This window comes from Cryptotermes secundus, unplaced genomic scaffold (assembly GCF_002891405.2).
Source record: "Cryptotermes secundus unplaced genomic scaffold, Csec_1.0 scaffold50, whole genome shotgun sequence".
Lineage (NCBI taxonomy): Eukaryota > Metazoa > Arthropoda > Insecta > Blattodea > Kalotermitidae > Cryptotermes > Cryptotermes secundus.
The window spans coordinates 89,644-104,717 of record NW_019721758.1 but is presented as its reverse complement, the minus strand read 5'-3'; the positions used below and the strand labels follow the sequence as shown (position 1 = coordinate 104,717).

At 37.5% G+C, this 15,074-nt stretch overlaps 1 protein-coding gene across 3 annotated transcripts in view; it reads right to left on the bottom strand.

Annotated features, from left to right (window-relative positions):
* Nucleotides 1–88: 88 nt before the first annotated feature.
* The window catches only part of LOC111875598, a 21,085-nt gene continuing 6,099 nt past the window's right edge, over nt 89–15,074 (bottom strand). The window contains exons 3-7 of one of the 3 annotated variants that reach the window (XM_023871961.2): nt 13,069–13,234; nt 10,624–10,841; nt 6,509–6,749; nt 4,753–4,861; nt 89–3,388 (exon numbers count right to left, since the gene is read on the bottom strand). In XM_023871961.2, the coding sequence (XP_023727729.1) occupies nt 3,249–3,388; nt 4,753–4,861; nt 6,509–6,749; nt 10,624–10,841; nt 13,069–13,234 (874 nt within the window). In that variant the 3' untranslated portion in view covers nt 89–3,248. The other 2 variants (XM_023871963.2, XM_023871962.2) reach the window with 2 other exon arrangements.

The following is a 15,074-nucleotide window of genomic DNA, read 5'->3' as shown; positions in this document are numbered from 1 at the left end:
CTAAATATTGCCTTCTATTGCATGTTTCGTGACTTTTTATGGTATTCTCCTGCAAAAGCCATCACTAATTCAAAGTTCATCTCTAAGGTCACTAGCCTCCTAACACAAAATTACATTAAAATACAATTTAAAACAAACAAATGTGACCCCACAAACACAACCCCTTTTAGGTTAGAAGATGAAGCAAACAGCATCATTCATGTTCCACAACTATGTATATCACTGACTGCAAACAATGCCTGGTGCAGATGCACCTATAAATCTACATTCACACACCACTGATTCAGCTATAATCTAACGGAACAAATATGAGGAATCAGCAGGAACTTGAAATATTACTCAAAGTGTGGCATGCTCTATGTCTATTAAACAAAGGAGAACTTGGTAAGGTAAAACATATACATACAAATGAGATAGAAGAGAAACAGGAGTGATACAACATATCCCACAGGAAAATCAAATTAGTCAGAAATAAATCTCCTCCCTATGACTTGTCCCATCACAAATTCCACAGACTGTACTGTAGTGAACATGGGCCTCTATGATGAGAAGTCAGCATTTCATGAGACCGTGGCATATCCATCAATAGAAAACACTACTTTCTACAAACTTTAATGTTCTCTCTAAGGATGATTATTTGTCTACAAGTACTCCAGCCATTCTCAACTATCCCATTTACATGAATACTGATACAAAACTACATACAGTATAACATAAATAACTTAAGTATTAGCAGAAGTCTACACATTACATTATAAAAAATCTTTTACAGTTGCACATTGCAATACAATAGAATTTTCAAAATTCTTAAAAAATAGAGAGAGATTGACAGATGCTCCATTAAAAAAGGCTTATTATATCCTGTTTGATTGTATTTCACTTCTGATAGGAAAAACATTTATATTAAAGTTCTTTCAACAAAACAATGGCATCAGTAATATTGTAATTTTATCTCTTTACTCATACAATGCAATAATGGCTTCATCTTTAACCACAATGGGATCCCTCAATATGTCAAAGAGTCTAATCACAAAAATACAGTGACACCACATAAATAATTTGTAAATTAACATATGACATTACAGTATGTCACTTTTCTGTATTTTACCATTAAACCTGGTGCACTGTCGTTCCTGAATAATCACTGGTTATTGAGATATTCAGTGTTGTTATTAACCCCAAAGTTCATCAGCATCACAACAAAGTCCCGTGACTAAATCCTGGACTCATATAGGTTCAACAACTTGGATACTGATTCTTTCTTTTAAATACCTTAAGTGACATCTAGCACAGAACAAAAATTCTGAAGTGCAATCACAAAATATTTTCATGGATAATACTGTCACTTTGCTTCAGCTATGTTCTGTTCCTATATTCCTTTTGTTTCTCTCTTATTTCTTTTTGGCAATGACAAAGTTGCTATGATGATAGAGAGTGCACTCACACTGAAAAGGGTTGAAGAATGACCTTCAGTAGAGGACAGTTCCTGTCCTTAATATTTCTTTATTATCTTTCTCACAAACGAAGTGGGTGCATTAACAATTGTAAGATTATGAAAGGGATACAATAAAGCAACAGAGTATTCCTGCTGTGGGAAGTAATCATCATGTCAATCTTGCTGTTTCTGCAAGACAGGCTGCAATCTTTAGGAAGGTTATAGGGCATAGTCTCACATCCAAATGACATCAAAGGTTCAGAAAAAGACAAAGAGAATATCAAAGCAAGCCCTGGAATATACACCACTGGGATACAGAGAACCTGCAAGATACTAAGAGGATTTAGGAACAGATAATTAATCTTAATCCTGCATAGTTTATGATAATGATGAGAGATATAAAAAGTGAGAAGTAATCAGATTAGGCTGTGCCATAGTTCATATGGTTAGCTTACTTCTCACACAGAGATATGGGGTTGATCCTGGGTGACATGTGAGATTCATAGTGGATGAAGTGGCACTGGAGTAAAACTTTGAGTTCCTTCAGTTTTAACCCTATTAATCATTCCATCATACTACATACTCATCTATCAGTGCCTCCTCAAGGTGAACGAAAGCCCTGACCAGGCAGCACGTAACCACATCCTCAGTCTTTAACCCTTTGGCATTGTTTCACATATATAGTACATGAAAAATTTAAACGTACTATTTGCAGTTCTCCAGACAAGTTTGGATGCAAGCTGTACTTCTGTAGTCTCTAGCCTCCAGGTTTGAACTCAGCTATGACAAAAGCTGTGAACATTTTGTGTGTGTAGCTACGGTATGCACGAGACCAGTACATACACAACAAATGTCCAGATAGTGTGTGAAAACACTGTGAACTCAAAGTACCAATATGAATGGTATCTGTCTGAAAAGTATGTTCCCAAAATATCCACCATTCATGAACCCTGTTCATCTTACAACCATGTATGTATGTATCTATCCTCCCTCCACCTTACAATACCTCTCCTAGTGTTCCAACTTTGGGAGGGCTTACTTGTTTTTTGGGCAAACCCTTGGCAAGGCTATCACTACAGGAATTCACTCACATGATTTTGCCATGAGAAATTAATAAAAAGCAATAAGTATGAATTACTAAAATAAATCATTAACTCAACATGCTAACTGTACGTGCATTAATAATCAGTGAATTACATACATGAGTATTTTTATGTATAAACAAGATGAATGTGCTGGAGTGAGATCTAAATATGAAAGCTGCGTACCCTGCTTTGATTTCTACAGATAATTATAATTTAACATTCATCATTTTTAAGGTTAAATAATAACACCATATATGAAATACATTATGCCACTACAAGAGGAAATGTAATGGACAAAATATAAAATAAAAAAAATCCATATTTAGAGATGGTTACACTCAAATTCTTTCTATTAAAACAAAATTATATGGTTATGTTAAACTAAATTTAATTAATTTTGGACAACCAAAACTCCACCATGCTTTTCAATAGCAAATATAATTCATATCTTTCTCTTTCACGTTTATATACACTGATTTCCTTACCTTCAAACATTCAAATATCCATATGATTAATACATTGTCAAAAGAGCAATAAAAATAACTACAAAAGATCTTGTATAACAGCAATATTACCAGCAAAACTGCAGTCCATCACACTGATATTAACTTGGTAAACAAATGTTTGTCAGATAACCCAAGTTATCCACAAAAAAACGTAATGACACCATAAGATGACATCACTGCTGGAGCATCGCTTGTGGTTCATTCGGTAAGCAATAAGGCCTTCTATTCAAGAAACTCTGTGACTTCTTTCAGTTCTCGCTCCCTTGCCTGCTGATGAGCCCATCGATCTTCAGCAACTTTTTCACTCACTCGCAACTTGTCATGGTAAATTCGCTGCCCACATGTAGGACACTTCTTACCGCCTATAACACATTGCCATTCTTGGGTTCCATTTATACCAGCATTTGTGGTGGGTCCTAATGAACCAATGATCAGTCATGTGGCTGTGTGCAAACACCTCCATTTAAATTAATGGTTCACTAAGACATGACACAAATGATTTTGGAAAAGGAGCCCTAGTTGAAATTTTTAAGATCTGATAAAACAATTATAGAACCTGGAGGCATATTACTTAGGCCTGACCATATTTTCATCAGGTGCCTATGATAATTGCTTCATTCATATTTTGGACATGATTCTAGTGGCTGACATCATAGACATGACTGTATTATGCAAATTACAATGCTCCAAACAACATAATATTTATTTTGATAGATATATTGATGGGGACTGCATAGTACTATGCCATGCACTGGCTGCTCATGAGTAATTTGCTGCTTATAATGAAACCTTTGTTGATTGCTCCTACTGACAGATTAAATGTTGCAGTAGCTGAAACTACTGATTTAACTATTCATTCTACATGCATGCGGAAGAATAAATTTTCTCCTCAGTATTCTGGAAAATTAAAATGGTGTGTAAAAATAAGATTTTATATTAAGACAAATATTTTTATAATGTTTCAAGGAGATTAAGTCAGGCCTCTTTGGATTATGTCTATAGATAAAAAATAAAGTGCAACCAAACAATTTTGGAAGTATATGCCCGAACTAAGACTGTAGAGTGGGAGAGAGAAAAAAAATTATGGCGGCTTGAAACTGATGAAACTGTATCGACTGAATCTTCTGAAATTGCTAGTGCTTCCTTTAAACATTTTCAACCTACCCACAGTAATTCAAGCTGGGGGAGGGATTTTTCCCTCCCTAATGAATCTATAGAAGATTTGAGATTAACACACCAGTGACTATGAAGAGTTTATCCTCTTGAATGGGGCACCTTGTAGTCTGGTAGAACTTCACTGATGTTTCAGAGTAAGATAATACTTCCATCGTCAAGGTCAAAGAGTAACCTGAGCAAGCAAGCAGCATGCAAACAGACTTGCTCCATACTTGTTCAGGTTACTCTTCAACTCTGATGATGCAGGCAGTACATTCCTCTGATATGTTGGTAAACTTCTACAAGACTACAGAAGACAGTGCTTTTCATTCTCTGGAAATTTTACATTTACCTCCATTTTATAATCTGATGTCTGTAATCTTAGCAACTAATTGCAGCCACACCCACCTACAATCATACATAAGGCCTGAAGCTTTATTCCCACATTTTCAAAACACAATCACAGTATAACTTCATCTTTATCTCTTTGAATGTGACCTTAATTGAAAATGTCAAAAGAACTTGTAATGCAAAAACATGTGTTGAGTTACTCTTACGTTTCTACACCTACCCTGAAAAGGAGGAGTCTTCATGTAGGTAATGAGGCACTGGAGATGAAACAGATGGCTGCAATAAACACGCTCCACATGACTGTCTGCATTTTCACTTGTTTCTGCCAGCTACAAAAATAATAACCATGCAAATACAAGATTTGGCATACCCTACATTATTATGTGGGGTTTGAGAAAGGTTTCCTGTTTAACATAATTTGTACCCTTCACCTAATATTATTAGGATTGCTGAATCGAGGAGCATGAGACGGATGCGATATATAGCATGCATGGGGGAGATCAGACGTGCACACAAAACTTTAGTTGGAAAGCCACAATGAAAACATAGAACTTAACAAAATGAGGCACACATGGGAGGATATTATTAAAATTTATCTTCACAAAATTTCTAGACCAGCTGAGCAACTTTCAGCTTCTAAAAAAGACACTGCACCACAGAGTTATTTCACTGTTCAACATAATTACTGTACTACATTGCATAAATCAATGTTCTTTTTTTTTTAAATTTTGTGCTAAAAATGTGAGGTGTGATACTTGGAAGATCTGTGACAATGATTTATCATGGCAAACAGCAGTTTTCCGGATCTATTTATAAAAATGAGACCTTTTCTCAGAAACAGTGGGTAGGTACTACACATGGTTAATCAGTAATAAATAGTAATTTATTTCTTACATTCGCGTTCTTTACATAATTATAAAAACTCTTTTACGTTCTGTATCGCTTTCATTAATAAGCAGGAGAAAGTTAGTAAGTAAAATCACTCCCTTAGAAGTGGATGATTCATTTACAAATCTCTTGCATTCTCTGATGCTAGGAAAAACCCTTTAGACAAATAGAAGCTTAATTCTCATTACTGTACTGACATTTTTGGATAACAATATCTTGAAGAGATAATGAGGTTAAGGGGGTGTGAACTTCATGAAAGGGTAGATGACACATATCGAGTAACTACTGAAGCATCGTTAAATATTTATGTTTCATTCAACATTTTGCAGACAACAAAGTAGGAATTGCTTGGAGATAACTATAAGAATTCCATGGATTTTCCAACCCTCAGAGGCGTTAGTAAGCAAAATCACCACTTAACAGTGAATGATTCAATTATGAATCTCTGACAAACCTTGATTCCTATAAAAACATTTTCAACACACATGGCAAAAAAGAGTTTTCGTTCTTATGAATTTAATCTTCTTTTAATAATATCACAATTACACAGCGAATTTCCACTTGGCTACCTAAAATTTTGTATTGGGGGAAAATATTTCCTTTCAGCTTATAAGGGATAAATGATGATCAAATAATAGGTTTTGAACAAAACAAAATGTAATTCATTATATCCATAGAAAGGTGTCTCCCACAAACAGATCTGAGACATCATGTCACACTGGCTTGGCTCAGCATCCCATCTATCATATTTCTATGATTCCAAAGCTATGATGTAATCACATAATATACAGGAAATGGTACAGACTGAATTACACTGAATGTGTTGAAAGCAATGCCGTCCTAGTCACTCCTGATGTTCAGTCTTCTGCTTTTCACATGTAAGAACGGAAGAGCAAAACAAATGGAGATTTATTTCTTCTTATTTCTCAGCAGAAACAAAAGGTGCACAAACTGTATCACAAAATTCCATACATTTCTTTACCGCTGCATCCAAATGAATACTTACAACTCTAAATTAACATGTGAAGAAGAGATCCTGGGAAGCAGCATAACTGAAAACAAACAGAAATGTTAGGCCAACTGTTTACCATTGGGTCCTGTGGAAGGCAACTCTTGTTACATAGCTGGCAACTCTCTTGTGGGATCTGCTTAACTGATGAAACCAGGAACGACACAACCGGCTGTAGTGATGGTGTAGGTCTAAATGGGGCCTGGTTCTTTGCTTTAGGTTTAAGTGGAGGCTCAATGCATTGCCTTGCAATTTCTTTGCTTTGTCCAACAAAGTAACGTTGAAAGAGAGGAGGAAAATTTGTTTCGACATCCTCCAGGCTGAAAAAAGGCCAGAACTCAATCTGAGTGATACAGCATTTAAACTGCTATAAGATTTATTTCTTCCATTAGAGTTAATTTGGTTACTTTGAATCTGATAATCTTATAATATGAAAATAAAATACAGTATATTCTATTCATAAAAGAATTCCAAAAGGGTCTGAAGAGACTTTCAGTTAACAAGGTACAGTAAAATCCCTATTAGGCTGTGCCATAGCTCAAGCGGTTAGTCACTGACTACACACTGCGGTGGCCCGGATTCAATCCTGGGTCTGGTCAAGTGGGATTTGTGGTGGACAAAGTGGCGCTGGGGCGGGTTTTCTCCGAATACTTAGGTTTCCCCTACCAATCTTCATTCCACCAAATTCTCCATCATCATAATCACCCGGGGCAGGCTACAATAGGCCAATCATTGGCCGCTGTGCTGAGTGGACCCAGTTGGACTCCACCACCCACTAAGCGAATTTAAAATTTAAAAATCCCTATTTAAGATTTCCTTTGGAGCAACATTTCTGTACCTTAAACTGAGAGAAGTCTTAAATGAGAGGCATACAGAATTCCAAAAGAAAATGACACTTCATGATTAATTACAAATATCTCCTTTAATCTAATGAACCGAATAAATACATGATACATAGACCTAAAAGAAATGGAAGACACTCTATAATAGGCATAACTGCAGCAAGCAAAGACAATCTTTCTTTGTCCTATCAGGGCTAGTACAACAGCAAAGAATAGCCAAGCAGCCAAATGGCATGGACATTTTACAAACTTCCTTCCTTTTTCTACCATTAAATTAAAGTTAATTCCTGCCAATATAATGTTCATGCTGTGGACGTTAACTGGCAGTAATTTCAACATGTTACACAATAATATAAGGCAAAAACTTTGTAGAATGATGACAGTTTTCATCACAGTGTCTGGAAATTCTGTGTCTATGACTAAATCTTGAGAAAGTCGATCTAATTTACAGGAGGATATTTCTGTCACCAGGGGTTGCATTTAGGTTTGCACCAGCCCTAACACTGTCTGGGAATTTCATATTATTAATTACAACAGCATTTTGAGAAAATGGAATGGTTACTAACTGGTGGAAAGGACATGGAACTTCTCTTCGCCCAGTGCATCATTTACGATCGTGCCAACACTGTCTTAAGGTTAACACACTGCAGACTGGATTGGCCATATGGCCCTCTACGTTTCCAAGCGTTGCAGACCAGGCGGGCCATATAGCCCTCTACGGTCACGTTATGTTGCGAAACACTATATATCACTGTGTGGCTTCGTTGAATCGTAACTACTGCGTAGATGACCTCGGGAATGATTACTGCCTTATCTAGTAACTCGACCAGAGTCATTTCCTGTCACAACCTAAACAAAATTGGCTTTGTTCTAAGCCAAGCTTGCACGTATCAACCACGCAGCTACCAGTTCAACATGGCTCAGAGACGAAAGCAGTTGCGATCTCTCGGAGGACAGGAAATATTAGATATGTTCTCTGATGAGCTATCAGATTTGCCAACTGCTTCGTCTTCTGATAGCGAGGCCATTATCAGTGACAGTGACAGCTCCGATGAAAGTGCGAATTTGCCAACAGCTACATGGGATAAAGTGGACAAAACCCCCACTTTGGGAAAGTTTACTGGTGATCCGGGGGTGAAGCAGATGCCATCGGACCCAACAGACGTGTCTGAAGTTGCGTCACTGTTTTTCAAGATAGTTTCTTTGACGGAAGGGGGACATTCTTCTTCAGTCCTGGAGGGATACTCGCGTTGTGAATATGGTTTCCACTATTCACAATTCGAGCATGGTCGATGTTCAAACACGACACAGACAAGTAAAGAAGCCTCTTTGTATTTCCGAGTATAATATGTTCATGAAAGGAGTTGATAGGGCCGACCAGTTCTTGGCCTATTATTCCCTTCCTAGGAAAACAGTAAAATGGACGAAGAAAGTTGCACTGTGGCTTATAAACTGTGCAATTTTCAATTCATTTACGGTTTTCAAAAAGGTGAACAGAAATTCTACTTTGAAATACAAAGCATTTCTGTTGAAACTGGCAAAAGCTTGGGCTACTGACGTCACGGTGGCGGCAGTACCTGCGTCAGACACAGACGTAGTGCAGCCGGGGCCATCTGTTTGCACCCGCCAGAGGCCTCAAGTAGAAGAGTGAATATTGCAAGAAGAAACACCCTTCTAGGCAGTGCCGTGTGTGCGCAGAGCACAAGAAGAAGAGTAGAACTGCCTACATGTGCAACTTCTGCGTAATGCCTCTTCACAAAGGGGAATGTTTCTAGAGATATCACACGCGCAAGCACTTCTAGGAGCTCTGGTAAGTGTTCTCCAAAAATTTCAGTTTATAAAATTAATTAGGAGATTTTATATTAATTTTTAAAGTGAACAGTGCACAAGTTAAGGTAGTAGGTTTAAAAACGCCGGTCCCCAGGGTGATTTAAATGTATAAACCACCAGTCCGAAATGTGTTAACAAGATGACATTTAAAGTTCAAGGTCTCTTTGAGAAAACAACAGCAGTGCATAAATCCTACATTTACCTGAATGGAAGAAAAATCTAAATCTATGACAACCCCTGACTAAGGAACAAGGTTACATAACATTTATCTTTATTAATTTCATACGGTTATTAGAAGCAAAAATAATATACAATTGAAAAGATATTCCAGAAATATATGTCTCTCTCCCTCTCTCACTTGCTAAGGTGAAGGCATATGGCATGAATATTAGCATTTACTGTATCTTAGAAACATCAATCCACTACAAGCTTAAAATGTTTAAAAACATCAATATATTTTGCATGCTCAAATTCAATATGACAATTTTTAGCTCTGAAAATAGAGAAAAATACCATCTTATACTTGTGTAAATAGAATACTAAACCAACAGAGGAAACCTGCTTGCTGTATCATAACATGGTGTAGTTACTGCTTGAAAACAAACTCAAAATGAGCAATGAGAAGAATGTGGTGTTAATGAATGATTTCTTATGCTGCAATATTAAACCACACATGAGAAGAATCGTAACTGATTAAGTGGCATCATTTTGTTGAACTTCTCATGGGCAATCATGTGGAGAAGAAATATTCTACAATAACACAAGTTTCTACAACAGTGTGTCAAAACCTTGACTCAAAAAATTATTTTGTTTGTATTTAAGCTTTCAGATGGTATGTCAATTGCATGTGATATAGTGCTCTAACAGGCTGTGGCCTAATGACTCACACAGGATTTAGTAATTTCAGTATTGGACAACAACAAAAAATGCAGTGAAACTTCCATTTAAGGTTCCTCTGGGGATTGATGGATTTGAACAAAATGAGGAATGGAAGTAAATTAATACTGAGATTACTGACTTGAGATCAGTGAAACTGAATGAGGATAAAAATTAAACTAAGTAGCACTAAATGAGAATTCCACTGTATATGGGCTCTAGGAGCCGGTCACGGTAGCCGAGCGGTCTAAGGCATGCACTGTCTTCACTCGCTCGGAAGCCGAGATCATGGGTTCGAGTCCCACTCAGGGCATGGATGTTTGTGTGCGTTTTTCTGTGTTTGTCTACAGGTAGAGGCCTTGCGACGAGCTGATCACCCGCCCAAGGAGTCCTACCGTATGTGTAAGATCTAGAAAAACCAAAGTGAACGTAGTTCATGGAGGTAGACCTAGGCCCACTGGGGCTGTAGTGCCAAGGGGGAAAAAAATGGGCTCTAGGAAGGTTTCTATACCTGAGTATTGTGCTCCAGTCCCATACATGTAGATCACCTGATGCATAAAACTACCATTTCAAAGATACTCAGTGTTTAAATCTATTATTAAAAAACCATGACAATATTTCAACCATTGGCAGATTTACATCTTACCTGATTGAATGTTCTGGATAAGCATCAGGAACAAGAATCCTAGTCCTAAAATAATATTCTCCTTGTGATACCTTCAGACTCAGAGATGATGTTTTCTGTTTTAGTTTCAATTCATCTGCTTCAGTAAGATCCTTCTTTATGGCTGAAATCTCACTGTAGCAGCATGATAAAGGATTCTCATCAATGAAGTTACGGATTAATTTAAGAACTGTAAGTACCTACAAAATGAACAGAACTTTCAATGTAAGTCTTGGAGTGACAAAACATTCTTCTAGCTACAGTGGTCCCTTTCTGATCTCTCAACTTGAATGGAGAATAAAGATTGAAGTCACTTATGCTATATGGAACATGCAAATCCACAGGAAACAAAAAGGCTGAAAAATGAAGTCAAATAATTACATACCAAGGACCTTCAAGAATTGTACTGTATAGCAATTAACTTATTATATAGAGACTAGTCACATGGGAAATTAAGAAAAGTTAACAAAGTTTTGTTATGAAAACTCACAAACAACATGGGGGGCTAAAGCAAAGATGGAGGCAGGGGCAGGGGAAGAAAATAAAGTTGATCAAGTGTAATTTAAATTCAATAGTGAACTCACTCGAGATGGTAGGCTTCTGATTAAAAAATGACATCAAAAAGAGGGGGGGGGGGATGAAGGGACCAAGTCAGTTCTGTGTGGGAGTCTGTGAAGAGAGGACCTGAGTGCATGAAGATGAACTGCCACTGTTAGAAGACCCTGCCAGGGAATGGCTGATGAAGGCATAGGAAGCAGGAAAAGACTTAGCGGGTGCTGTGGTGATTTGTGAACTGTGGAGATTAGGAGTAGCGCTGTAATTACTTGTACTTATAAGTCGTGTGTATAAGTGGTCAATAAATCCATTCACCAATCCAAACCCCCATCTGTACCCACACTCATACATGTGACAGTATTCTTACAAAGGATACAATTATGTAAACATTCTGAAGCCTCCCCATCTAAGACACTTTACTGCTTAAGAAATTCATGTTTCTTGTTCACCAGGAAACTTCATGATAGGAATCCACTGTGTCTACATTTCAGTGAGGTATATTTTGTCACTCCTGTGTGGAGGCACTACAGCCCCACAAGTTGTACATGGCGACAAAAAGTGAACCTGGTGCCTGGGATTATAACTGGGCCACCCTATCACTGGGGAACATAAATATAGGGACTTGGTATTCTAGGTTGGGAATTGTATGCAAGACTGACGACCTTGCTCTCCAAGAAAATGACTGCCATGAAATCCAAAGACAGGAAAACCTGACTAACTCTGGCAGAAGCTTCTAAGGAAGGCTATGGATCATAAAGAGCTGTCTTGCCAACGATGATGATGAAGATATTTTAACACCTGAATCGTTTTTTATTTGTATCATATCGTGAGAGGGGTACGCGGTAGCATAGTTGGTTGAGGCACTATGCTACAAGCAGGAAGGTCGTGGGTTCAAATTTCAATGAGGTCATTGGATTTTTTTTTCAATTGACCTAATCCTTCTGGCTGCACTATGACCCTGGGGTCGACTCAGCCTCTAACAGAAATGAGTACCAGGAATTAATTAAATAATTTTCCTGGGGAGTAAAGCGCGGCCGGTGCGTAAGGCCGACAACCTTACCACCATCTGTGAGCCGATTGTCTAGATAATGTGGGACCCTCAACGTCTCATAACCATATGGGCCTTCACGGCCTGTTAAGGGTTAGCTTTACTTTACTTATTGTATTGTGAGAACTGTCTACCAAGTGTGGCAAAGCTAGAGGAACAAATGCTAAAATGCTATACTGGAAATATCAAACTGTGGGCATTTAACAGTAAAACTGGTCCATCAGAAGTTAGCTGCATTTAGCAAGAAGAAGAATCTTTTTACCAGCAAATTGCACTTAAATTTGTGAAAGAAACTAGTGAAATGCTACATTTGGAGCATGGCTTTGTATGGGGCTGAAACTTGCACACTTAGGGCAGCAGATCAGAAACACCTGGAAAGTTTCGAAATATTGTGTTGGAGAAGGATGGAGAAGATCAGTTGGACCGATTATGTGAGAAATGAAGAAGTGTTAATTAGAGTCAGTGAGCAGAGGAATATCCTACACGAAATAAGAAAAATGAAGGCTAATTGGATTGGTCATGTTTTACGCAGAAACTGCCTTCTAAAAGAAGTTATTGAAGGAAAGATAGAGGGGCGGATAGAAGTGACAAGAAGACGAGGAAGAAGACGCAAGAAGATGCTGGATGACCTTGGGGACAAAAGAGGATGCTGTCATTTGAAGGAGAAAGCTCTAGATCGCATCAAGTGGAGGAACTGTTTTTGAAGAGACTGTGGACCTGTCGTCTTGAGAGATTACTGATGAATGAATATTAAAACCTATACATAACATACAAACAAAAATTCATGCATATGGTTTTCTGATGCACTGAATCAGAGTACAAACCTGTGGTTTTCCTATAATCTTCTTTGCTTCTTGTTCACAGACATTAGTCAAACCGTCAAGCAGCTTGTCTGATAGAGTTTTACTCTTCAATTCAATAAGAAGAGGTGAGAAGGGATAGTCACTAGGAAATTGAATGCAAGCTACAATGTGCTTAAATGTTGTACGCCTAAAGGAAAAGAAATATTGCAATTAAACCAATGTCTGATTACTTATGCATAGTAAGAAGCAATTACAATATATACTATTCTGAGGAGAAATGATTCAATACTTTCACAGTGAATACTGTGTGTTGCATCTGTTTCTGGGTACAGCACTTCATCAAGGAATAATATTTCGACCAGCATTTCATAGGAATGAGGCAGTAAGTTTCTCTGAAATGTTTCTAGTATTTTTATTCTTTGACTGGGAAAGCTAGCTCAAGTGGTAACGCTTGTTGTAACGCGCCACTTGTATTCTGGAGGTGCCAAATTTTAATCTTGTACAGAACAATGACTATCCTGACCAAAATCTTTCACCCTTTTCCTCAGTCCCTCCATGCAAATTCAACAACAGTACCTTAAATTAAATCAAGACACATCTCTTCCAACTCAATATTCACTACCATTCAATCACCTGATGCCAGAGAATCTGTTACTTACTGCATCAGCAAATAAACTACAAATAACAAATATCAAAATAAGACATGATGCTACATCCAGAAAATGACAATGACTCAGAACTGTTTTTAACTAGATTAACCCACAAACATTCACAAATTAGAAGGTAAAACAAAACAGACTCCATGGCTTGAGTCTGCAAGCGAACTATACTGACTGAGCTGCTTGACCGGAGCCGATATTTCCCTGAAAAAGCTCCTCAACAATCCTCACAAGGCTAAGGGGACCCCGTTCCAGACCCACTACTTTTCAGAAAATCTGGTATTGCCAGAAATCAAACCAGGACCTCTGGATACCTAGGCAGGAACTCTGACCACTAGACCACAGAGGTGGTCAAATTAGAAGGTAAACCATCTTAAGTATACCTGTATTTGATTTACTGTGTAGTTACATTTAAAGTCTGGTAAGTAAATATTCCTTTATTACATCTAACAATTCCAATTTTGTTTTCAATCCGGATATACTTGTGTGGTAATATTTTATGTCAGCTTCCTAATACATATGCTACCAAATATACTGCATGAAGTGAACACGCTGAGGTCTGAAGCTTTCATGGTGGTGAAAATATACTCTGAAAATGGAGAAATATGTTTCTCCGAAATACTGAACTCCATGATACTACATACTATCATAACCCACAAAACAACTTTCTGAATTTTCACCATCATGAAAACCTCAAATCCTACACGTGTAACCTCCATGGGGGTCAACAATACACAGAATTCATCAATTGGAAAACCTTGGAGTCAAAAGAATAAGTTCTTCAAGTTCCTTGTCTTTCTTACTGAGGTACAGGGACCAGATAAAAAGTCCAAAGTTCTCACAAATTAAATACATCAGATCTGAAGATGGAGGCAATTGGTGACACTTGATTAAGATTCCATACAGGCTTAAGCTATGATATAAGTGATGTCCCTAAAATAATTACTATCAATGAAGTATTCTGAAGAATGATTAACCTTTATCGGACGGGCCATTTAATTTCCGGTAGGGGCAGCTGGACGGAGTTTATTTAAATGCCCGCCCTTCTAGAGCAATGAAATTGTAAGCATGTTTCTAAAAATGGTGTGATTTCTACATTTTTTATGATAAACGAACGAAATGAACGCTCCTTTAATGTAGAAAGAATATAGAATCAGATATTCTAATTTACAGATTTTAATATCTGTAAAAAATTTTTACACTGATTCCCAAAATAAAATTTCCCGAAATTCATACATTTTCTGCACCATGCGTTCTAGCAGTGTAATACATTTTCTGCACCATGCGTTTTAGCAGTGTAAGTCCTTGTGGCGACTTCACATTCAATGGTATCTCTTGTTGTAGCTTATTTATCGTATGGGACATGTC